This window comes from Protomyctophum bolini, assembly GCF_963924005.1.
Source record: "Protomyctophum bolini genome assembly, chromosome: 19".
Taxonomy (NCBI): Eukaryota; Metazoa; Chordata; class Actinopteri; order Myctophiformes; family Myctophidae; genus Protomyctophum; species Protomyctophum bolini.
Window position 1 is genome coordinate 29,646,524 of NC_137880.1, and position 26,955 is coordinate 29,673,478.

The window sequence follows — 26,955 nt, forward strand, 5'->3', positions numbered from 1 at the left end:
ATGTGTTAATATAACGTCGTTTAAGTAGGACTGAAAATGTCCCTGGAACCGATCTAAAAGACCCCACCCAGCCCGGAATGAGGCAAGTAGCTGGCTGGCTGCTCCAAATCAACTCACAAGCGCCATTGCATCCTGATCGTTTCATCTTGCCGTCTAAACGCACCATTAAAACTCGCAACTTAACAAAACGGACTCTAAAACACTTTAGTTTGCAGTAAATATTATTAGACCAAAAGTTGCTTGTTGTGTGTGAGGCTATTATAGTTCATAAATGAACGTACCTGTTTCAGACAGTTCTTTAGGCACTGTCTGGAACTAAGATCTTGGTTCCACTGTCCACTAGGTGCACACGTGTATGGCATGCGTGCCTGATTGGCCGGAAGTGCAACTCACATTCTGTTATTTATTTTAAAACAAGTAGATTTTTTTGTATAAAAGTGTGTGTATGTGCGCGCGCCTATAACTATGGTGACGACAAAGCCAGTAGTTTATGCATATATATATATATATATATATATATATATATATATAATATATATATATATATATATTAGAGCTAGAGAGAGCATATAACACATGTACCAATCAGTTTCATATCCTCAATGGCTCAATTAAGTGATATGTGAAATGAGATTTAGTAAAAACGAAATCATGTGAAACAAACAAATGTTAAATTCAGCTAGTTCTAATCTAAACACAGATCTTGTCAACGTGTTTGTTTGAAAGCAAACATGTTTTTATGGGGTTTCCTTCCACAGCTCATGATATGCTACATCCATGACTTTTACAGTTTATCCATTTTTTTACTGTTTAACCATTTACTCATGGGATATAGCCCATCTACAAATTAATAACCGGTTGCAATGAGACGGGTTGAAAAATGAATACAGTATTTGATTGAAACATAACACAAATCTTGTATGGGGGTCCCTGGCTCAACATATTTTTGGATGGTGGTCCTCAGCCAAATACATAATTATTGGGGGGGGGGTCCTTGACATTTGACAGTTTGAGAACCACTGTTTTACAGAATTGACACCCCAATAATTCCCACTCAGAAATAGTTCACGGTTTTGGATCATTTCTTTCATGTAGTTTAACTTTTTACTTTTTCACATGTTAAGCCATAAAAAAAAATCACCACAGTATAACAGAAAAGATATTTCACATTTCATCAATCCTTTATTGAAAAAACAAATGCACAAAATGAATACAGTACAAAAACAAGAAAGCATCATAGACAAATTTCTTTTAAATTAAAAAACCTTTAAATAAACTAAACTGAATGTGTATGAATGTGTCTTAAAAGCTTAACTGGAAGAAAAACATCCAGGGGGGAAAAAAAGGTAGGAGGCTTTACATTTTCTTTAAATAAACTAATGTGAATCAAGAGAATTAAAAATAACTATATACACAACAGGTGGGACAGTCTTAATCCATTTCTTCCTCTTCGTCTCTCTGTCCACGAGACTGCGTCCCACGGTCAGGGTCATTGAGCCGGAGTATACGGATCAGTTTGTTAGAGGGGATAGAGCTGAGAAAACAAAAAGACCAATAGTAACAGCAATTACATGGTGGACTGGACTGGAGTCACTGGACGCTCTGGTATAACATGCAGTGATGCATATAGCCTGCATCCTGCATCCTTAAGACTCACTAAATTGAGAAAGGACACAATCATGTCACCCTCCGGGTGTCCTGGGATGCAATACTGTACTGTACTGTACTGTACTGTACTGTACTGTACTGTACTGTACTGTACTGTACTGTACTGTACTGTACTGTACCGTTGTTGAAGTAGGACTCATAAAATGTCCCTGGGGCCCATCTGAAAGACCACCCATCACTGAACATGCTACTTAACCGGGAAACATTTAAATTTAGTTCACAGTAGTTCACTGGTTTCAACAGATAAGGTTGAAACCTTTAGCCTGGTGGATCCACTCCCCCTGCTGGACAACATTTGCATTCTGCAAGTAGTAGTAATAGTCTGGTATCTCTCGGGAGAGACGATGTACTCCGGAACAATTATGTCCGGAGCGATATGCGGCTGTATGGGGCCGCTAGAGGCGGGATCAACGCGAGACTTATGACATATTGAAGCTGTGCCACAGCGCAAATGTAAACTCAACCTAACAGGACTACAACTCGAAATTATTATGGAGATATCAGATTTTTGTCCCGCTGCTTCCGGGTTCATCGTTTCTGCTTGAGAGCCCAGATGCAGGCCGGACGAGGGAACTTGTGAAATCAATACTGCCGCAATCTGGCAGAGTCAGGTTATGAAACCTTAGGTTGAGCATGTAATTAAGTTGACAAAATAATCATATTAAGCTCATACAGGGATGTGATACATGGTGGCTAACCTCATGCTCTGTGGAGTGAGGAAGATGAACTGCCTGTTCCACTGGTTTGAGGCAACCTTTAACATCATGTCCATGGAAATCCTCCTGTTCACCATGTCCTGAAAGACAAGACACACAGGCTGAATTATTTTCTGCGAAATTAACCAACCAATTGAGAGCAACAAATAACCAATTGAGAGCAACAAATAACCGATTGAGAGCAACAAATATACAGTATCTACCCATTTCTAAAGCCAGTCTAGTATCATACTAGAAATAATACAATTATATTAAAGGATAATTCTGGACTAGCAGTTTTCTTACAGTCATTTGAAGAAGTTAAAATAAATAAACTCCATGCTGAGTGCTCCTCAGCAGGTAAATCACTGAATGCTTATCTGTAGTACATTTTGAAAATACATCCACAGAATGTTGTCACTCTGGCTTCCACCTTGAGAGCAGGAGGGCGTTTAACCCCAACTACTGCTTAAGGCGCAATATGGCTTTGAGGGGTGTGTGTGTGTGTGTTCATCTTGACATAACATAGATGCTCTGTGGGGTTCAGGTCAGACCAGTTGGCTGGTCAGTTAAGCACAGTAATACCATGGTCAGTACACCTATTACTAGTAGTTTTGGCTCTGTGGGCAGGTGCCATGTGCTGCTGAAAAAGGAAATCTGAATAAATTCAACGTACAAAAGCACACAGTGCTGTAAAATATCCTAATAGATGGTTGTGTTGTCTCTGGAATTGGAAAAAACTGTGATGATTTGGGGCCATGTTATCTGTATGGTCACAAATATGCTGCCTTAGTAAACCTGTGCCTCCATAACACCTCAAGATGATAACCTCCATGCCACACCCATTTATGAAATCATTTGTTCAAAAGAAGCCCAGACAAAGTATTGACTGCATCATTTACGGTAACATACTTGATGGTTGACATTTCTGTATTATAAAAGGTTTTTTTAAATGGTTGTGAAACATTCTAATATTTTGATATATGGATTTTTTATTTTTGTGCGGTGTATGCCATCATCAATCATCAGAAAGAAAACGGCTAGACTGGAATTCTCCTTTAACTGTAGAATGGCTTGCCATTTACTCTAAACAGACTTATTACCATGTAGACATCAAACTCATCAAGGCAGCGGAATGGGGCCTCCGTGATTGCCCACAGAGACAGCACGAAGCAGACAGTGGAGAAGGAACGCTCTCCACCCGACAAGGAACGCATGTCGCTCAGATTAGCCTTGCCACCCTGACCGGGCTGTACCTGGAGACAGCAAGAGAGAAGGAAAACAGACAATAGGTAGATTGAATGTAGTAGAAAAAGTTGAGGACACATGGGGAAGATAGTAAGGGCCAAAGGTTTGAGATAACAGAGAGATAGGGAAGGAAATGGACAGAGATGAATTAATTAATTGTCAGTTGATAGAGGGTGCATGTTTATTCAATATATGCAGTGTCAATGAAAATAAGTGGTGTGTAAAGCAGCAGGCATTAATTTACAATTAAAATATTGCACATTTTGTCTTAACACTATACATTCTTACAAAGAATATACTGACAGGGAAGCTGCATTACATATAAAGTATTCTTACAGAGACTGTGAGAGTTTCCTTCTTGTGATCAAACGCCATAGTTCCGGTGTAACCTCTCTGGCCCAGCATACTATCAAAATAGTATTTACAACGAAGCGCCATCAAGCTAGGAGAGTGCAAGGAGACAAATGTAGGTATAGAAGAGGTAAGAAGAAAAAAGGTAAGATGTAAAAGGTTTTAGTTGGTCAAATACAAAATATAGGTTTTTATATAGAATTATTAAAACTGGGTTCATCACTTAATCAAGCTGACAACTTTGAACAGATACTGACAGGTATTAGTTCCAACTAACCTCCTGAGCTCGTCATAAGCCTTGAGTCTCTGTGTGACAATTCCATCCATGGTTTGGATGAATTTGTTGAGGGACTTCACTTGCTGGCTCACATTCTTATAGTTCTTAGAGGCCTCATGGTACTGCCTGAAGAATCACACATGCACAGATGAAATGAGAAGAGTATGGGAAGCAAGTAAAGATGCACGAGATAAACTGTATGGTTCAATATTAAACAGAAAGCCGTTACATCCCTATAAGAAAGGCTTGACACCAGTCCAAGCAATGTCTATCTTTAAGCAAACATTTGACGGCGGACATGATGTGGGAAGAAGTGGCATGGTGACCTACCTAACAATCTCTTCACGGTTGCCATGCTGGTCCTGCTTAGAGGTGATCTTAAGCCTGAGACGGCTTATCTCTGTGTCCAGGCTCTTCAGAGTGCGATTCACCTCCTGTCGCTCAGGACACATCTCTGTGGCCTTGGCTACAGCTTCCTGTGTCACATCACAAGGAGATATTAAAGTAAAACATTCAGTCTTGCATTAAAGCACAACATATCTGAGCTCTTCAGCCCCAACACCACTCCAATTTTAAGGTCTACCAATTCCCCTCTACACTATGCATTCTGGTACTAACTCCATACTTTCTCTTGTCCCTATCAAGAGTACCTGGAGTTCCTGTTCCTTGACATTCAGGGAGTCTTTGAGGGCCTGGATGCTTTTGATGTGGCCCTTGAGTTTATCCTGGTAATGCTTCAGGTGGTGCTTACACTTGCCCACCTCCTGGTCACTCCCACTTAGCTCCTCCTACAGTGGGAAACAGGAGAAAAAGGGGACAAACACGGCAATGTATAATTTGTGCAGTCAAGAGGACCTCAGTCAAGAGGACATCAGTCCTCTTGACTGTCACGAACTGCCATCCGAGTGAATTATGCATGTGCTGTGCTGGTTCACTGTTGAGTTCCTAGAGCTATTTGAGGGGCGGCGGTGGCTCAGGGGTAGTGTGGCTGGATGGTAAACACAAGGTTGCCAGCTCGAACGCGGGTTCCCCCAGAGTTAGTGTCGAAGTGTCCTTGAGCAAGACACTGAACCCCTAATTGCTCCTGATGTGCTGGTTGGTGCCTTACATGGTTTCAGCTGCCATCGGTGTATGAATGTGTGTGTGAATGGGTGAATGTAATGCACAATCTATGTAAAGCGCCTTGGATAAAGGCGCTATATAAATGCACCATTAACCATTTATTTGAGGCACTGCACTTGCATTCAGATTCAGATTTTAGATGTTGCCATATACTGTATAGCAACATTCATTTTTCATAAAAGGAGGCTTTTAGAATCAGCCTCAGGTGTCAATGTGCCAATTTGTCCATGTCTCAATATAATAATGTGAAAACAGATTTGATAGATATTTTAGGACATCCCTAGTATCCACTTATGTGTAGTTTGTACCTTGATGTTATCGATTTCCTCCGACACGGCATTCATCTGTTCCTTGTGCTGATTGTACTCCTGCTCTGCCTCCTCGTACGAGGTCTTGAGCTCGGCCATCTGAGTCTGCGTTGTCCCCAACTCGCCACGTGTAGAGGAGATTTTACCCATGAGCTCCTCCAGGTCCTCCTCCTGTGGGAGAGCCGAAGATGTCATAAGATGACATACTCTGAATGTGCATCTGATGTTGAGCTCCTATACCTGTGGCAGGGCTCAGGTACTAAAAGTCCCCTTAACACCCCTTCAGGACTAACTAGTCATATAAGTGATGATACCTTTCACCTGGATTCATCTAGTCAGTATTTTTATATAAAAAGCCGGGGCTGCTAATCCTCGAGACATTCTGTGCATCTGTTAAGCTAAGTTCAAACCTGGATAGTTCGAGCGGCACGATTACATACAAAGTCAAGGAAAAGACGAGACATTGCGTGAACGGGCGCGGCACGAACGAAGCGAACAGGGTGACGTGAAGGAAGCGAACGGTCACCTGGCATCTTTGCCCCAGCTGGAAAAATCCAACTGAAGTGACCTTCACATGCCCTCGATTCCACCGATCACATCCTGACAGCCAATCAGCGTTGATGTTGTCTGGAGCCTCGGAAATGTTTTGGATGTTTATTCATCCAACTTCAACTGAACTGACCTCTGGGACTCAGCAATGGTGGAATGGAAAAACAATACTAAAGCCCTTTGTAAAGACATAGGAAAAGATTTTGCTGCTCAGTATTGCAATGTTACGGTATATGATATATTATATTTGTTAAAATGACTAAAACTCGATTACCAGCCACTAAACAGAAGTCAATGAAAAGCTGCAAAGTCATGATGTAAAATGTAACCCAGTGGCAAAAACTACAATCATTCTTGGTTTCTACCCACTACACTTTCAGAGGGCAAGGCCTTGTTCTAGCTCGCTTTGCTAAATGTTAAAACAGTGATTGTGACATCAGCAATTAAGAATTGGGCTGATGTAATTAATGGCGGCTGTACTGTCAGAGAAGGAGATAATGTTTTAAAAATAAGTTTATGTAAATTCATGCATATTTTGGGGGGTTATCAAGGTTAATTTCATTATGAATAATTAGCATTAAAAACAATAAATATGTTAAAAGGTTATATCACAAGCCACGGTAAGAATGTACCCATTGATGTGACTCCTTTCCCAACTACTACACAGAGTGTCACATGATCAGAGTGTCAATTGTCAGAAAAAGTCAGATGTGAACGGAGTTGCTGTAGAGAAGTCACTTTTATGGGAAAGTCGGAGGGAGACGATAATTAACCTGCATATGGTTCAAGAGGCACACACGGTACATGTTCTTTATTATGTGTTCCTTTATTGATTTCTGATGTGGTTGTCATGTATTACTGTAATGAACAGTGTCCTGGTGTCTGTTTTGAGGAGTTGAAAAGTCGCATGCCAAATAAAACCAAGATAAAGACATGTGTATGATGCATGGATTGGTGTTGTAAGATCCAGAAACATCCAATGATTCCAGATTACAACACTGATGTGTCCAAGTTTGTGCATCAGTATGTTTTATTTACTGGTGCCATTTTTGTACTTTTTTGTGTCTGGAAGAGCGGGCTGTGGACAGTTCAGAAGTCCACCTAACAGTGACATCATCGATAGGGATTTCTATTTATGGAAGGCATTGTCCTCCCGTTAACCGGGTGTAAGGGGGTGGGCCCCTTAGATCGCCCAAAGGGCAAGTTTCTGATAGTAATTTCTCCCCATTATGTGCCTTTAGAGAGGTTATTAATAATTTTAAATTCAAAATTAATATTTCCTGCATTTTTGGGTGAAAGGGGAACATAGAACCTAGGCAACGTTTGGTCTCGTTCTATAGACCAGAAATTCATGCGAATGTCTCTTTAAGTGCTGTAGTGTTGAAGAACCAAGTATACACACAGCTAGAATAGGAGAGAAAAACAAACAACTAAAACCATGTAGGTTGTTTATATTTCTGGAAACCAAGAGCAGTTTTGGGATACGCACCAGGGGCTTGAGGTCTTCTGACTGTGGCTCCTCTACATTCTGCAGCTCATTCACCTCTACCTGCTTTCTCCTTGCTTTTTCCTGGAATATATGATGATATTTTGTATGAACTATGAACGTGCAACATGATAGAAAGGCAAGAGTGTCAAGGTGAAAAGCAGACACATACTTTGGTGTTTCGCTGCTCTATTTGGGCTCGCCTCAGCAGAGCCTCGTTCTGCTTAATGTCTTCATCCACCTTTGCCATCTGATTCTGGAAGCGAGCAGCCTGGGCCTTCTGGTTTTCTAGCTCTGACCTCAAGTGACTGGGAAGGGATAGAACGGGAGGTGAAAAGGGAAGACAGGAAAGAGATGTCACATAGTATTTAACATTAAGATTTAACTATGTATCGACAAACATCCACTTTGATTATGCGAGCAACAATGCGTACAGATTGGCAGGTCGGTTATGGAACATTTAAAGGATGGTTAAAGGAAACCAACATCAACCGGCAAGTGACAGCTTTCTTGACATAATTTCCATGCTGACCTGATCTCCTCCTCCACGTCTCCACTGAGGTAAACGGCTCTGTTCTGTTCAGCGGTGTAGGCACGGTTAGAGAAGACCTGGTCTCCCTCCTTAGTGATGGCCATGGAACAATTCTCTGGCGGCTGTCTGCCCTGCACCACGCGACGAGCTTCCGTTTTGTCCTACCTCGGAGAAATGAGCAGAGCCCCAAAATGAAGTCAATTGCTGTAACGAATATCTACAGCAGCGTTTGTTAGAGTAACTGAGGTCTTTTCCCACAAAAAGTGACCTATTGCTCGTCACCTTGATGAGCAGAACGCATTCTATTCCCCTCTGGTCAATCAGGCAGTTGGCCACAACAGGGTCTTCAATTTCCAGAGATTGCAGCACTGAGCGATATTCACGATGGTTGACAGCCCTGACACATATATGCATGCAAGATCAAAACAGTCAGACAACCATTTAAATTTGCAACTTATACACTGGCAGAATAAAAACAGGTATGAAAACCAGCCCTTACCGTCTGCTGGTGTTGTGGACTATCGTAAGGAAGGAGCTCGTGATGATGTTTGGCCTGCGGCCACCAGGGAATGTCTTTACCATGAGACCTTTAAGCACCTTCTCATCCTCATAGTTGTCACAGGCAAAGGCTTGTAGCTGTCCTTTCAGACAGATCTCCACAGCCAGGGCCATCTCTGGGTCCTTTAGGCCAATACAGTAACCTAAGGAAGGGGGGGGAATCAAGAGAGAGAAAGATGGATGGATATAAAGAAATGGGATTTGCTGCTGAAAATAAGCACCGTAGCAAACAAAGGTTTATGCTATTAACACTTTTTGTGATTTTGTACGGCAATGCACTTTTGAAACGTAGTCATCAACATCCTTTTCGTTTTTGTGTAGGATGCAATGTCAACAACATGACATTTTACACTACACCAGCTTGATGATTCGATTCGCCATTGTTAAATACAAAGTGACAACCAAAACAAAACCCTGAACAGTCGAGGTACAGACAACCAAGAAGAATTATGATTTAGTAAATGATATAGATAATGATTGGACCATATCATGATGGAAGGTGAGAGGACACTGTATGCATTCGTAGTTGGTTTGATACAGAGCCAGTATACAGCATCATTGGCATTGCTATGCTTAATCAAGTAGTGATGCAATCAGACCAGTCATTATGTGTTGCCTGCATTGCAATTCATAAAAATAGCACTCTTAATAACAGTATTTTTGTGTCGTTTGTAGTCAGATTTATGTTTTTAGCTAATAACATATTATCAACAAGCAGTTATGTACTTAAATACCAATATATAGCTGTTGATCCCTTCCACTCAATATATAGTCATTGCCCCCTTCCACCCAATATAGAGAGTCTTACCCAGTGGTCCACGGGGTTTCTGCTTGAACTGGCCTTTGTTGTAGGCTTCCTGGATGGTGTTGAGGAACGCTGGCATGTGCTCTCCAAAGCGCCGCAGGCGGTTGGACCGGCTGCCCTCCATCGTCTGTAGATTCCTCCTGTTCATTTCTATGGACCTCTGGAGGGTGTCCTGCTCTCGCCTAATGACAGGGTGGAGAAGAGTCAAACACCGACACAAGAAGGCAAAGCCTAACTTGTAAAGAAATGGTGGCTCTGAAAGAACATGTAGGATGATTCAATACAACATCCCCCATGGAAAGACCTAAAGCCTGGTCCAGACTCCATTGACTTGCAGATCCCTCACTACTGGTAAACATCAACATTCCCTCACTAGACAAAAATGTGTACAGTATGTCCAATATTAGAACCAAGCATCTAGAATGAAGAATTGCTAACGCATGTCCGTAGCCAATAGGGTAGAAAGGCTGTCTGAAAATTGGAAGGTTGCCAGTATGAACCCCAGCTTGCCGAGTCTGTTCCCAAGTATACCTGAATACGAAACTTAGCCAATAACTGCTCCCTAGGCACCACACTGATGGCATCTACTGCTTGCAGTTAGGATGGGTAAATGTTGTGGTATGTGCATTATTTGCACATGTGGAATTTGTCCTCTGCAACAACTCAAGGCGGCACACAATAATTGTTATATGGCAATAGTTAAATCATTGAACACACACAGTCCTGTGCAATTCTCTACTTTGGCTACCACCATGTGGCCACTAGCGGTAACTACAACGTTATAGCCTACTACACTTAGTAATCAGTACAAATCGATTACTCTCAGTATTGATGAAGATATTAACATTAATTCCCTGATGAGATCATAGAATAAAATGAGATGATCATTTAGTAAACAGTTAATGTGAATACTATTACTGTTACTATGGCTGCTATTGTATACAAAGTCTTTGTCTGCTATAGAATATACGTGTAATTTTTACAGCTAGAGCAATGGATAGATGGATGGATACTGTTGAATGCTTATTATATTCTTACCTTAGCATCTTATTATTGTCCTTACAACATTGCATTTACAATAAAACCAAAGCCCAACGAAACATAAAATGACTTTTCCTCGTTATACTGGACCTCTTCTCATCTAGTCCCTCCTTAACATTTTAGTCTAGTTTTTATTTGGTAGTCCATGAGCATTTTTCGGCACAGTTTGAGTCAATAGAATGAACTCTGCTACCAACCTCATCTTGCCGAGCTCTTCCTTAGTGAGGGTGATGGCCTGCTGGTACTGGTCCATCTGCTGGCCCAGTGTGGAGTCCTGGTGTCTCAAACTCTCCAGCGTAGCCTCATGCTGCTCTATAAGCGCTGCCCTCGCCTGACTCTCCTCTTCATTGCTCTTACTGATGCTAGATGGAGGTAAATATATAAAACATTCAGGCATGGATATCAATGTGTGTAATTGATGGAGAATGGACAAAATAAATTTAACAACGCTGCTCAGCCACTCCGATATTGTGTGTGACTGTGAACAGTTAAACTAAAATGATCAATGACTAAATCATCAATAGTTATTACAGACTATATGGTGAAAAAAGCATATCTTCTACAACAGCTCACAACTCTTTGCCTTGCAAATGCATTGAGATGCCATTTTCACTTTTTGCACGACACCGTTATGGAAGTATAAAATTATGCTGAAGTAATCGATTGAATAGTCACTACACAAATGATCAATACGTGCAGCAGTGGCAAGCTTCTTTTTGTGCAGTACAGGTGTACTGCACAAAAAATTCTACATGACAGAAATTCCAACCTATAGCTATAGGTACACTTGTCTTACACCATGGCACCAAAAAAATTGAATTAACTGGTGAATTCTCATTTTAATTAAACTTCAAAATATTATTCTGACTGTAGAAAAAGTGGCATCTACTGTGGATTCTTTCCAATGTGGCTTTATCCATTTTATTGCTCTAATGTGGATCAGTATAAATCCTCAGTTTAAAAACAAAACAGGGGACATGTAGAAGATTATGGATGATCAGTGAGCTGTTAGTACCTCAACTTCAGCTCCTCTATCCTCTTAGAGAGCTGGGCCTTGTCCTTCTCCAGACCTTTCAGGTTGGTCTTGTTTCTGTGAACACTGACCTGAAAGACATTATTCATAGAGTCAAAATGATTCTTCTGCCTCTAATCCACTATGGGTGGACTTTGTGATACAGGAGTGAACCCGCTTTTTATTAAAAAAAATGTTCTGCATAGGTTTTGCAGGAGTGAAGACGCTTAAAAAATAGTTCTGTACTATGTTTATGATATTGTGGTTGAAGTCTGACCTCGCCAGATTTGAGGAGGTTATTCTTTTCCTGGGCTTTGGTCTTGTGCTCTGCACATTGTGGCTGGAGATCCTTGTGGCGCTGTGTGATGCCCTCTACCTGCTCCTGGATCTGGTTGAACTTTTGCTCAGACTCTGCCACCTTGTTCTGTACAGCCAGGGGGAAAAAACAAAACTGACTGTGACTCACTATGACTATTCAAACTTATATGAAGAGTTTTGACGTGAAACTATATGAATAGTTTTCTCTCTCACATCTTCCTGAAAGAGTATTAATTTATTCATTACACCCCCGGTGTGTAAAGTCCCCAATGACAAAAACAGCACATGACTGGCCAATCGTCATTTTAACCCAAGTTAACATAAGACCTCACCTTCCATTCTTGAACCTTTTCATCATATTTTGCGGTAGAACTTTGATCGAGCTGTAGCTTATCTTGCACCGGCTGCAGCTGCTGCTCCAATTCGTTAACCTGCCATGTTTAACCAACGGTCAGTGCACATCTTGACAATACTGTATATGCCATTCAAATTACACAGATATGCTGATCTCACCATAGCCCATGCCATCTTCTTTGCCAGCTCATTCAGCTTATTGTTCATCTCATCCATTGATGCCAAACTCTTATATTGCTCTTCTTTTTCTTGATAATTGCGCTTCAGGTCCGCCAAGCACTGCATCAAAGTCACATAGAAAGTGATAGTTATCCAACTAGAGTATTTATTCCTTTGTCCCTAAGGAATATTAAAATATCTTTGCCGAAAATAGCTGATCTACAAGCTCACAACGTGTCACAATGTGACGTATTGAGCTTTTAACTCTGCCATATTCACTGAATGTTTCCCCAGAATACAGACATGAAATGGTTATGGGCTATAAAGATGCATTTGAATTGAGTGAGCAGATGAGGTCTTACTTCCCCATGTTGTTCTATTTTAGACTCAGTGATTTGCTTGGTTTGTTTGATGTAAACGAAGTCCGATTTCATCTGTTCCAGTTGGGTGGCCTTCATAAAAAACTGCATGGGGGAAATAGAAATAAGCAATATAACTGTACAGTTTGACCGCAAGAAAAATCGCAACAGCAAAAGTATTCAGGCAATATAGATCACATCTGATAAAAAGTAATAAGGTGAATTTATTGCTCCAAGATTCAATTAAACTCACCCTATATTTATCACCCTCTCCTTTGGAATGCAAGAAGTGCTTGCTCATCTCTTGCGTGAGAATAGAAACTGGGTTGTTCACCTAAAAAAGAAAGATAGTTGAACACAGAAGACATATCGCTGACTCACTGTGACGTGCACTGCAAATGCTAGTTAAGAAAATACAGAATTAATAGAATTAAGTAGAGGACTCTAATCATATTCACAGAAAATAATATTGTATGCTAGAGTTGTTTATGTTTAGCTGCCGGTGAAACACTTCCGTTCTACTTCCTGGCTGTTTGTTTACATTCACCAATGCAGCAACTCACTAAATTTGTATTACTAGGATGAGCGGGGCGAGGGAGCACTTGCTCATCCTAGGAACTCAAATATCGCCTAGATCTGAGCCAAGTCTCCTGAGGTGACGCGTATCCAGACGTAAAAACAAATCCGCTCTGCAGGATTCATTGTTGTTATGAAAGTTAATACATTTACGATATTAAAACCACCTTTTTGTTCATCACTCGTTTATATGATGTTTTTGCATAGTATTGTGTATATTTGTCTATCATTAATGTTTTCGATTAATTGAGTATATGAGGACACCAATGGAAACAAGCTGAAGCTTTTCTGGTTTCATCCTTTTAGCAGACCTTGTATTGTACTGTACTCCCCTGTGCCCGTCCTTGCAAACTGTCAAGTGTCAATTAAGTATTCAATCAATATTCAATCATGCATCTGTGACATAAACAATGTGCTCACTTTAAAAGTTCGTTAAAAATGAAATCTCCGCAGCATTAGGTGAGTAGTTCATTTTATCCGTCTCTGCGTCTCATGCTGGCTAAAATAACATTGTGGTGGTAGAGTAGAGCTGTCCGCCCGCAATGCGCACCAAGCACTAGCCCAAAAATGCTATGTGCACCCATTTATGTGAATATGATTGAGAAGGAAGCCCGTTTTTTTTACATAAAACTAAATGCTGGTTTAGGGGCTGTGTCGATTAGAAAGCAATTATTTGTGAAGCTGCCAGTGCTTTTCTGCCTTACATTTCTACGATAAAGATACAGTTGAAAACATGCATTTCCTCAAAACGTCACTGTGTGCAGGCAACACAAGATGCCAGTGGCAATTTGACATCATATGTTGTATCAGCTGCTAGTGTTTGATACCAGTTTGAACACAAACTTTAAGTCACTGACATTGTTCTACTCTCAAAAGGCTTGTCTGCAATGCAGACATGGCATGAATTTAGTTTCTTCACTGTTGTTTCTTTTCTTACTTCCAAGCAATCCCAGATTACACTAAACTTTCAGAAAGTCAGAAGCATCAAGATAGTGAAATATTTTGTACGGTATATGAAGATTAAATCTCTTGAACATTCAAAGCAGCAGTGGCCATCAAAACAAAACAGAGTGTCAAATGAAAACCATTACAAAGTCACGTTACCTTAAACAAGATATTGCTATTACCGGTAACTCATTTTGGGCGGAAACCCCTTTTGGTGATTTAAACATCGTTATAATTTAGCTATTGAAAAATAGCAGATCTACAAGCTCATAGCGCCGAGTGGCGCGCTACGAGCTTGTAGGTCTGCTATTTTTGAAAAATTGATTTTGTTTTAATTTCGAGGTCAGGCCTAAATGGGTTAAGCATATCAATATGGGCTGTGTCTGAAGGAGTGTGTAGGCATAGGTTTTCACCTGAATATTGAAATTGTCCAGAACTGCCAGGAGCTCTTCTTTTTTGGATGATATAATGTGACCTATGAGAGAGGAGATAACTTGTTAAGAGAAAAAGAAAAATAGACACAAACAGAACTCGGTGAATAAAGCGTGGAATCCAACTAGTGAACCGATATTTAATCTATAACTCTTTATGGGCTTCACCAGATTGGCTTTTCACTTTGTAGATTCTTGCCCCCTCACGCGTGATCTTCAGATCTACAGTGATGGACGAACCATAGACTTCTGGCCTGTAAGCATCCCTCCCTTTATTGCGCAATGTGACTGAAACATCAGCTGAACTGAAAAAGAGAAACACAGAATAGATCAATATGGTGGGCACGGGTGGCAGATTAACAGCATCGCATCATCATGACTTGTTGAGATGTGACCAGAAAGGAAACAGTGTTACTGGGAGTTGCAGTGCAACTTCACGCATTTCTTATTGGCCGGAATGGGAGATCAAACTAAAAAGGTTTGAGGTTGTTCTTTACTGTTGTGTCTTGTGTACAGTAAAATGAGTGTTTGTGCATTTTATGTTTTTTTGCTTATTTGCTCTCTCACACACACACACACACACACACACACACACACCCTGCTAAACTTTTTCTGTGTACATTATCCAGGTTTAGTTCATAAATGTACTACAAAGCTAATAAACAAAGAATAAACAAAACAAGCTGAAAAGCCTCAAAGTGTCACTCTTAACTGTCCTCTTTTTTAATGTTTAAATAAACAATAAGGACAGAAAGTCAGTAAATATACAAAATCATTACCTTTCTCCTTCTTTCACAAAACCCTTAAGGGAGGACCCTCTGTTTGTGGCCTGTGCATTCCCCCCCAGGGCCACTATGAGAGCTGTCAGAACAGCACTCTTTCCACCTGTTAACATTATGACAAGGAGCACAGAAACAAAACACAGATATGTAAGCGACAGTGTACATACTGAGGTAAACAAAAACAGATTAAAGGGATAAAACAAAGCAACATTAAACTCACTCACTTCCATTGTTGCCAACAACAAAGTTGACATTGGAACCAAAAGTGAAAGGTCCCAACAGTGAGTGACACATGAAATTCTTCAAGGTAATGCTTTCCACGATGCCCACTTGAAGAGCCTGCAGATGATCGAACATGTGTTAGTTAAGTATGTCATACATACCATGATATCAATTAAACCATCTCCTGTGTCACTTTCTTCTATTAGACTTTAGAGAGCAAAAGTCAAATACTTTTTTCTGTTTTGTTTAACTTGATTTTCAATTCTGTCACACAATTAAATCCTAGTTGTTCCTGGAATACAACGAACATGTTTTTTGAGTGGTGCAACCACTCCTATAGACAGCTATGTTTGTCCCTGGCTGGGTCTGTCTGAGCATGAGCACGAAATTGCGGTTGGTTGGTTTTCACAACCAAGTGTCACTGTTGTGCAGCCACACACGCACGCACGCAATTCTAAATCCTCCAGTTTTCTGAATTAAATATTTTCACGATTTTTTAAAAATAGCAGCTTGTAGATCTGCTATTTTTCAATAGCAAAATTATAACATGTTTAAAACACCAAAAGGGGTTCCCGCCCAAAATGGGTTAAATATGTGTAAATACTGCTAGGTTGAACTCTGCCAATAAACAAACCGCAATTATGTCACATATTTCAGCAGGTCAGTGAGGTCACCAATTTTACCATAACAAAGCCAGCAAGTGTGTGATGCGACACATTGTGAGCTAGAAGATTGGCTATTTTTGCTACTTTATACGAATTTGGGGGGCTTTTTCTGCCTATATTTGCCTTAGTGTACACTAAGCTGACAGGAAATGGGGGGAGAGAGATGGGGAGTGACACACAGCAAAGGTCGCCGGGATCTGGAGTCGCACCCACAACACGCCGTCAGGATTAGCAGCCTTGGTGCCCGGTCCGCTAGGCCAGCATAGGCCCTTTACAAGATTTTTAAGTGGGGCAATCACTTCCTTAAGTGACTGTGTGTGTCTCTGGGTGGGTGGGTGCGTCTGAGCACGAAAACAGCATGGTTGTTTTTCACCACCTGTGCGCAACCTAACACACACACAAACACACGCACATATTAACTGTATATATGGTGATTTTGGGTGTGCCAGTACAGTACAGTACAGTAGAGGGTACAGTAGAGGGACCCCCACATGGCAACTCTGTCATTTCTCAACCGTTTCGGACGCTGGGCGGTTAGCCGGAATCGGGCCGGCACCCTGGGACCCCCCCCGGGAACCCCCACACGGAGTTGCACCACTTACTTCACACGGTGTGATTTTTAAAGTGAAAGTGGTTAGTGTCTGTGGATTTTATAAATGTATACCCAATTATGTAATAAAAGGCTATGCTTGTGATTTTGTGAACAAATTAACTACATTTTTCCTTAAAAGGGACACTTCACCCCTTTGGCAACCATATCTTATTTTAATGATGTTTGGGAGAAAATAAACACTTTCCTGGGGTTTTTATGTGGGTAATGTGTTTTTTTCTAGATATTTTAGTATTTCAAATTGTCCATGACACTGGGCTCACTTCGTTCCTGGACTACAATTCCCAACATGTAGTCCAGGAAGTAAGTGAGCCCAGTATCCATGTCATCATGGACACTTGGAAACATTTAAAAACACATATTACCCACATAAAACCCCCAAGAAAGTGTTTGTCTCGCAAACATAATTAAAATAAGATCTGGTTGCAAAAGGGGTGAAGTGTCCCTTTAACAGTAACGGTTTTGGACATAAAAGGTTTGCACCCTAGCTATCTACGATATCTGTAAGTTGGCAGCAGAAGTACCGATAATGATAATACCTCCAGTGATGATCCAGCCTGTCTCGGAGGCTGGCTGGCGAGGCTAGACTGTCTCTGACTGGGACCAACAACATCCTCCACTTCCTCGTCATCGTCTTCAACAGGTGGGAGGTCTCCCGACTCGTCCTCAGGACGGAGTTGTTTTCTGGGCGAGTTGTGGATAGAGCGGCTCCTCCTCTTCGACATATTGATCACTCTAACCACAAATACAATGACAACTATCAATATAATGGATTAAAACAATCAGGTAACCACAATAATCTAACCTTCTCTTATTCAGGAGTTTGACCTTCTTTCCAATTCTCTTTTTTTTGCTAATTCATATGCTATAACAGTAACATTATAAGCTTTTTGCTGTTATGCTGTTCCAGGCTATTAAGATTCATTTGTCCTTAAATATTTTTTATTTATTCATATATATTACACATAATCTAATATTTGTGTATATACAGTATACTGTACATTGATAATCCATATATTGATGTAATTGCCCTTTAGTCCGGCAGCCAACAGGCTTTTTTTGTTCAATTTGGTATATATATATATGTTTTTATTGGCCTAAAATATTGTCTATATAAATACATGCATACATTCATGAATCCACCTGCTGACCGGCTGTCCGGATTGAGCAATTATTATAGGGGGTTATATGTGACCAGTCACCATACCATTAACAACCTTATAAACAATGCTTTAAGTAGCATGTGGTGGGTGAAACTAGGGGGTTTTCATGATTCTGAATCCATTGCAAGCATTAGTTTTGTATGAAACCCACTCCTTGGGGTAAACGGCCATAGCTGTCATCACAAATGTGATGAGGGCACATTTGTGATGACAGCTATGACCGTTTAGCCCAGCAGTTCTCAAACTTTTTAAATTCAAGGAACCCCAATTTGATATGCAAATGTAGCTCATGGACCACCAAAACTGAGTGTACAATTGTGCACAGTCTTGTACACTCCGACTACAAGAGTGTAAATTTGTACAGACCTTCAAGGGTCAATTTAGTTCAAAATTGAAGATCTTCAAGGAAGAACCCTGGGGGTCCCCAGAACTCACTATGAGTATACTAGCCTATATGCAACTGTCACTGCCGGGCCAGATGTAATCTCAGGCCGCCTTTTGCCGAACACTGCCCTAGTTTGACCCATCACATGCTACTTAAAAAAAGTCTACTTAAAGCATAATTAAATGTTTTTTAGTTTTCTGCTTTTATTGATAGTTTCAAGTGAAGATTGACAGGAAAGAGAGAGATAGAAGGGGAGAGACATGCAGCAAAGTTCATCATGAACGGGACTCGAACACACAACACGCTGTGAGGCCAGAGCCTATGTGACATGTGCCTGGACCACTACTACACCACCGGGCGCCCCAGCATAATTAAATGTTTACATTTTTGCGATTCCAGTATTCATTTAATAAATTATCCTGCATAAGTTGTGGCAATGTGTGCAGCCTTTTCTTCACTTTTAGATTTATTTACCCAGGTCAGCAGCACCTCATCTGACTTGCGTTTGCTTGCAAAGAGATGCACGGATGGACATGGAGGAGTCAAAGGCTTGAATGAATGGGATGGGCACTTCATCAGATGAATATTTTAAAAGATCTCCATTTGCACGCACCACATACTGCTCGCCGTGCCTTTTGGCACAACAAAACAACTATTACAGGGGAGAGCAGACAGTGGCTCCCCAACCCGAACCCTCAGAACAAGAGGTGACCGTGCTTTTGCGGTGGCAGCCCCTTAGAGCTGCTCAAACCATTGACATTTTTAAATCCATTCATAAAACACACCTTTTTTCCCTGGATTTCAATGTGAACTGATTTTAACCTATTTAGGCAATCCTGTACAGTACTATCCTTGTCTCACGCAGGTTTGTATATGCTATGTTTTTCTGCTTGATGTATTCTGTTTTAATTTTGTATCTTTTGTTGTGAAGCACTTTGGTCAACTCTGCTTGTGTTAAAATGTGCTATAAAAGGTTGATTTGATTTGGCTCCCTGACGGTTTGTGGGGATGACTTGATTTATCCTGTGTGCATCCATTACCTCGATGCAAATTTCACCCCAAACTGAGTCAGGTGTTTGGGAGGTCATTCCCCATCCCACAAATAAATACGCATCTCTAAATATTGAATCAAGCAAATTACAAGTTATCTGAGGTGTACACAATAAATAAAAAGGCCCGAATGTAGACGTAAAATTGACCCCAGGCGTGTTTTAAAGTGAAATAGCGCTTGGTTAATCAAGTTGGTTAATCGTACGACGGTGTCGTGCGCCGGAAATAGCAGACCTACAAGCTGCCAATGAGTCGCGGATGCTGCGCGTTGTGAGGTTGTAAATCTGCTCTTTTTTTTTCTTCCAAGCGACACCATCGTCCGTCAAGTGTTTAACACATAAATGGCGCCGCCAACCAAAAAAAAAACCACACACACACACACACACACACACACACACACACACACTCACAAACACACATACAATGATACACACGTAAAAGGACACGGGATAAAAGGTTTTTCCTTCTACACATATGTAAAGTGTTGTATTAATTTAGCTACTATATTGTTTCAAAACAAAACAAAAAACTAGTGAGTTGGAACGGCGCCCAGGAAGCTGTCTCGTGACAAACAAAACGGACGTCAATATATAAACACTTTGCAGGCAACAGAACGAAAGCTGCCTCAAGTTTGCGTGAGAACAGTTCATGAGTGAATGAATGTACCTGACAGCAGCTGTCTAAAAGTGAAATTCACAGACGAGAGTACAACATCCACCGTGCGTCCAGTTCGCGCGCGCTGCACTATTATGTTGTGCTTCCTCTTCTTGTCAACACAACACTTGTTCTACTACCATTTTCGTTCCTTTTTTTCCATTGGTAAATAGCGCTGTGGTGACTTACTGCCCCCTTCTGGGTTGGGGTCTCGTGTGAGGCAGTGTAAAATTGGTTCTTAATTGTTAAATTACAAATTATTGCTTAATTACTTTTTGAGTTAAATGAATATTACTAGTATTGCTATTTATTACTGAAGTGAAGCCAAACAGCAGGTTTAAAGACAAAAGTCAGATGGGACAGACGTGTACCAATGGGCTAGCTAGACTGACGTGACGTCAGAGATTCACACGGAAGATGCCTAGTTTGTTATGATTTAGCACATTACATTATGTATTAATTTACATCGGGCAACTGAAACAGTTGCGCTATGTTACATATCCTTTTTAGATTCCAATTTGAATTTAGAAAGTGGCAATTATTATTATTATTTGCCAGGCAGTGCCAGTGACTGCCTGGCAAATAATAATAATAAAGCCGACGTCATTCTTGTGCGACAGTAAGCGACGCTTCCTCTTTCCTCCCTAGTTTTTGTTTACATGTAGGAGGTGAACTTAAACAGAAAGTGTACATACGGTACCAGACATAGAACGTCCCCATCACAGTGAATGTAGGTTTGCTCTGAAGATGACGGAACAAAAGGCGCAAAACATTACTTCCATTCCCATCGATGGGTTCAGTAATGTAAGAATCACGTCAGTATGGACATTCCTCACGTCTGTAAGTTTGCCTTTTATCCTTGTCTTGAAAGAATCTTAGCTCATAGCTAACGTCGCCTTCCAGGGCTTGAACTTTGATGACGACAACCTCATCTAAAAGCATATTCAGATTCTATTCAGTGAAATTAATAGCCTCGTGTTTTGTTGAATTTTCTTTTTGTCATGTCTTCTTCAGATCCAGTGGTCGGAGACGTGGCTTCTTTGGCTTCTGGCGTTTCATGCTCTTTGTTTCTGCGTAACTCTTCTGACGTGTAGGTTCTACAGAGTACAGATCTGTCAGTTCCTGCTCATGGGTGAGTAAAGTACTCTGTGCATGACGAGAGGAAAATCACAAATATTGTATTTCCTTAAATTAATTTGTAGAGAAAGTGTGTGTGTGTGTGTGTGTGTGTGTGTGTGTGAGAGAGAGAGTCAATGTTATATTGAAAATGTTTTACTGAAAATTTGTGAAAATGTCATGCTGAAAAATGGTCTTAAGTAATAAAGTATACATGACTTCTTGTTGATGCCCCAAAACGATTGGATACACTGGTTTTGTAGCAATTTGAGGTGCTCTGGGCACCTCAAATTGCTACAAAACCAGTATATCCACCAATGCTATCTGGCATCTAGAGTTGCAATACAAACCATTGACAGCCCATTCAATGAAACTGAAAAGTCTTGTCCTATCTGATTGTATTTAACAATGATAAACTCACCAACATTGCTGTATGTTAAGCTTGGGTTATGCTCTTTGTATCTGCCAAGTTTCTGTTTCATAAAAAAAAAAACACTTATGAATTAACTGTCAAATTCTTCTGAGCTGGTGATTATTTTATAAGTGTTCGAGTTTGGAAGCGCTCATTGGAAATCAGTCAACAAAGCTGCGGACAACCTGTTTCAAAATGTACTTAATTTGGAGGCTGCAGGACGGTGTGTTATTGAAAACGAGTGCTTCCAATCTCATAAGTTAACATGTCTACGGTGGGGTTTTATGAAACATAAACTTAACGGATGCAAAGAGTATAACCCAAGCTTACCGTACAGCTGCAATGTTGGTGAGTTTAACATTGTTTAATACAATCGGATGGGATTTTTTGTTAATGAATGGGCTGTCAAGACTTGCTATTGCAACTAGATACCAGATGGCAGTATAGCATCTAAGTTGCTATGTCTAACCCAAACCTCAGTAAAACTATGCCTAAACTAAACCTAACTTTAAACTCACAGAACTATACCTAAACCTCAAACAAATGCATTTGTCTGAAAATGTTTTGGATGTGGAAAAAGTGCATTCCAGTAATAGGCCCACTCTTCCGAGCTCCTGCTGTTCCCACTCTGTTTTGGTGCCCAGATTTCCATAGTGCCCACTCTTCCAAGGTGCTCAATTTCCCCAGTTCTTGGCCACAAAATGCAATAATTGAAAAAATAGTGGTGAATGTGTTATTTCCTCTCTATTCTTCAGTTGGCATGGTGTATAGTGCTGAATATCTAAACGAGCTAGCTGCAAGTAACTGGAGGTAAGTCTATCCTTCATTATTTAAATACTTGTTACATGGACAATTTCTTTAGTGTGTGTGTGTGTGTGTGTGTGTGTGTGTGTGTGTGTGTGCGCGCGCATGTGTGGACAGGTGGTTGTCCACTGGTGGTTGGGCTGATGATGGATAATAATATCATATTTACAATTCTGAGCCATGATTAAATTAACTTGATATTTTACAGGTTGTTTTCTAAGTTCCAGTACTTTGACTCCAAGGGCATGTTCATATCCTTGGTCTTTTCCATCCCCCTTCTTCTCAACACTATTATCATCGTGGTAAGTGTTACTGTTCCAAGTACTGGCTTCATTCAGACTTCATTCAAAGTCTGAATCATAAATGTTGTTCTTCTGTGCTTGTGTGTTCATGCATGTTGTATGTGTGCTTTCACAGGCAGTGTGGGTGTACAGGACCTTTTACACCATGACTGAGCTGAAGACCCTTCAGCTGAAGAGAAGGGCCCGCAGAGACACCAAAAACAAGGCTGACTGATCCTGAGTCGCCTCCTGCTTTATACTGGATCCTTTGGAAGCTATTAAGAATCTAGCAAGTCCCTCATCTAGGGATGCCAGTATGCAGTAGGCAAGTCAAGGACTTCATGGATCAGACAGAGGCAGACTTGCACATTTTATTATGCAGCCATGCTTGGTGTGCTCTGGACTGTCCTTTGCTTTCTTCCAATACTGAATTGGATATCCCCTTGCTCATGTTACTGTAACGGATATGAGGTCATGGTATTATCAGAAACAAGGAGAAACAGTGAGCTTGCTTGTATTTCTGCTTCTTGGTCATGGTAGCTACTGGTGGATGGTGCTGTTGAGCATACTGTATATGAGGACCAAAGGACACTAACGTCTTGTATTTAAGGAACAAGTTTTAAAATCTTATGTTGCAATAATGTACATTTTATGGCTAATAAAAAGTAAAAAGCATTTCTGTGATTATTACTTTATATTTAATAACAGATGTCATTATGGCAGCTACCTTTTAAAGCCTAGTGTACTGTAACACTTTAGTTCTCCTGCCTTCCATAAGAGGGCAGTATGCACCAAATGAGCAGCTGCTCATACAGTAAGAATAATGTATAGGAAGTCTACTATTTGGTAGACCCTTGAAGTCTGTGGTGCTCCTTACACACTATAGTTAGTAGTGAGTGTGCTAGTGATCCCCTGTATTGCAACATTTGAGGGTTCGGAACTTTGGTATAGTGTAATTAAATATTTATGATGTGGGGAAAAAACTTACGTGTTAACAGTGTGTGGTGTAAGTTTTAGGCAGATGGAGCTAATACATTCTTTCATGCTAATGCATTTTAGATGGACAAAAGGTATGAAAGTCTCACTGTCGAAAAAAGTAGCAAAACCTACAAAGAAATTGCTTCACCAAATTGTGATATGACAGACAAGGTAGAATATTACCTATTTTCTCAATCTGTCACTGTCAATCATTGGATATAGATTTGTATTAAAATATAGTTTTAACAGCCTAAATGTTAATGATGAACCACAAAACAGCTGCAGCAACGTCTTGATTGGTTTATTTTAAAAGTGAATCTTTCCTACTCTCAATATGGTCATGAAATGTGTGTCGGGACTAAAAGAAGATTGGCGATTCAATAATGATTTGGACCCCACTTTGAGGTATTATTTGTCACTACATTTGCATGTATGTGAAACGTGGGCAGTACAGGGGCAGCACCTGTCATCTGTGAGAGACTCGGAATAGGCTCTATGTAGAACTTTAGTTCCCTTTTCCAGAAGGTGGCATACCCATTAGCTGTTCTGAATCAGTTTCTCATGGCTTCATTTGATTAGCTCAGCAGCAGATTTGAACCGGAATCACATATGTTTTTGGTGTTGTGTGTTTCCGGTTTAAATCTGCTGCTGAGCCGATCAAAACAAATTACGAAAACTGTCAGGAAAGGGAAGAAGAGGATTCTCTGCTGAAACTTCTACCTCCGCAACTCGACTCCAGATATAAGCAGATAAAGATGGTTGGGTGAAGACTAAATATCGAATTGTAGATAAAATGCACTGCCATAGTGGGCATGATTGCACAGTTAAACCATAACAAAAATAAAGATGAAATAATAATAATAATAGACAAATCCACTATATAGAAATTAAGTTTCTAGAAGCAATAGATCTAGACTGCAGATAGCTGAAAAAAACTAACATATCTGATACAGGTAAGGACAATCTTTCCATAGGCCTATAATTCAAATAAGGTTGCCAAATCTTCAAAAATGTTTCGAATTTCTCAAAAGATAAGTAATCTTCTCAAGAGGAACACAACTGTTCATTTCTGAGAATCATCTTGCAATAAGTGGGGGGAATCAAGTGCACGTGCTTAGCTTGTCAGAAATCTCTTAGGATTTATAAGACGTTTTAGAATCGGCCAAGAATTAAGGCTCAACCAAGTGTTCACTATCTAAACAACGCCAAAATGGAGCAAAGCTCCTCTCTGACCCAGATAGCATACGTGACCTTTATCAGACCAGTCCTGAAATACACCTACCTGTTTGGGCTGCTCAAACACTTGGTCCAAGATTTGGAGAGTCTGAAGAGGAGGTGCTGCCAGTAGCCAGATCATTGGGATGATCCCATTTGATTTCTTTCCTACCCTGGAGGCTAGGAGAGAAAAGAGATTTTGATGGACTACTGAGAGTAGGAGCCAGTCCAGACACACAGAGCCAAAACCGTTTTACCCACCCAAATCCTAATATTGTTGTATGTATTTTAAATATTATTTTAGACAAGTCATCTCTAACATGTGAAAATTATCATGATTCATAGCCTATTGTTATGCAATGCTTTCTAATACATACACCAATTCAAGATTGTGCCTTTATAAAACCTGACATGAAAATATGCACCATGACAGACTTGTTTCTGTGAAGCTAGACAGGGAGGCAATGCTTGTTTGAAAACTGAAGACATATTTTTTAACATACAGTACACCATGATATATTTATTTGTTTAAGACCTTGAACATGCATGTAAATCTGGAAGGTAATTACATCCTTATGAGCCTCGTAGCTGCTCCATCATCTTTCCACCATAATACTGTACATACCACTGTCTCCTATTTTTAACGTATTTGACAGCGGATTTGATCCAAACCCCATCCTCACCTCCAGGTTTTATACTGTATATACCATGACTCATTGATATGATTAGGCCTTTCACATGCACGAAAGTTAGTAGATAAGTGTCTCCATATGGCCCTCACATCCCATCTACGGTAGTTTGATTTCACATTTCTTCCACTGCCCAGCCTTAGCCCATAGCCATACTGTGTAGAAGAAGGTATGTAACATGTCACATACAATGGGTGTCCACGCATCGGATTCTGAGCACCTGCCGACATTAGATTTGGGGCTTTTTCCTTTGGCAGTGGAATCACTTCATGCCCATCATGGACGAGAAAAACATAAACCGAAGGCATGCAACAGCCCACACAGGAGAGATGGCCTTACCAAAGAGCCCCACCCTCACACGTACAATACCATCAACACCACAACACCCCTAGTTCCTGTCCTTCCATATTATGATTGCAACCGGCTGACCCAATCACTCATGTCCGATGCTGGAACCTGACAGATTCAGACATAGCTCAGATCCATCTGTGTTAAACAAAGTTATATAAATAGCATAAAACAACACCACAGCTCAGAAGTCCTGTCCATCTCCATACCAATAAACAAAGTGAGAAATTGAGTAAATGCAGATTATGCACTCCCTCGCAAAAGAATAACTGCCTCGACTAACATTTTAACTGTCGGGTATATCTTAGAAATGTCATGAATACTTATCAGCCTGTTGTGCAGGTATTACACTCCTTATCAGTCTCTTATTCGATACACCACCAAGATACCCATGTACCTGTCTAAATACTTCCTTAATGTCAACGAAGTCCACACTCACAACACCAGAGGGAGTTCAACAAACCATGTACAACCAAGACTCGGCACTAACAAGGGACTAAATTAATTTTGCTCCTATGCCACCAAAATGTGGAACGCCCTACCAACAGTCATTAAGACATGCGAATTCCTTGACTCCTTCAAAACTGCTCTCAAAGGGCACTTACTGATGGCTGCAAATTCGAAACTGGCCCCCGTAAAATTTGAATCCCCCACCCACCCCTTTTCCCCCTCATTGTATATATATATTTTCACTTTTTTACCTCCTATGATGATTTCCTGTTTTTGGCTATATACTGTATGTATATTGTATAAGTGTATATTCGTATGTCTCTAAAACGGTCTAAAT

At 40.5% G+C, this 26,955-nt stretch overlaps 2 protein-coding genes across 2 annotated transcripts; one reads left to right on the top strand and one right to left on the bottom strand.

Annotated features, from left to right (window-relative positions):
* Positions 1-1,169: 1,169 nt before the first annotated feature.
* On the bottom strand, positions 1,170-20,426 carry LOC308333990 (structural maintenance of chromosomes protein 6-like). Its single transcript, XM_080790546.1, has 27 exons — positions 20,338-20,426; positions 17,613-17,808; positions 15,801-15,915; positions 15,574-15,679; positions 14,963-15,099; positions 14,777-14,838; positions 13,096-13,176; positions 12,846-12,947; positions 12,484-12,603; positions 12,303-12,401; positions 11,930-12,076; positions 11,656-11,744; positions 10,838-11,002; positions 9,603-9,781; positions 8,736-8,937; positions 8,519-8,633; positions 8,237-8,397; positions 7,877-8,012; positions 7,708-7,788; positions 5,670-5,840; positions 4,890-5,027; positions 4,570-4,715; positions 4,240-4,365; positions 3,948-4,053; positions 3,467-3,619; positions 2,367-2,464; positions 1,170-1,534 (listed from the first exon to the last, which is right to left on the bottom strand). The coding sequence occupies exons 2-27, from the start codon at positions 17,796-17,798 to the stop codon at positions 1,432-1,434; spliced, it is 3,324 nt and encodes a 1,107-aa protein (XP_080646672.1). The 5' UTR covers positions 17,799-17,808; positions 20,338-20,426; the 3' UTR covers positions 1,170-1,431.
* Positions 20,427-20,966: 540 nt separating this feature from the next.
* tmem18 (transmembrane protein 18) lies at positions 20,967-23,610 on the top strand. The gene is made up of 5 exons (XM_080790200.1): positions 20,967-21,165; positions 21,340-21,457; positions 22,609-22,663; positions 22,866-22,959; positions 23,075-23,610. The coding sequence occupies exons 1-5, from the start codon at positions 21,073-21,075 to the stop codon at positions 23,171-23,173; spliced, it is 459 nt and encodes a 152-aa protein (XP_080646326.1). The 5' UTR covers positions 20,967-21,072; the 3' UTR covers positions 23,174-23,610.
* The last annotated feature ends 3,345 nt before the right edge of the window (positions 23,611-26,955 follow it).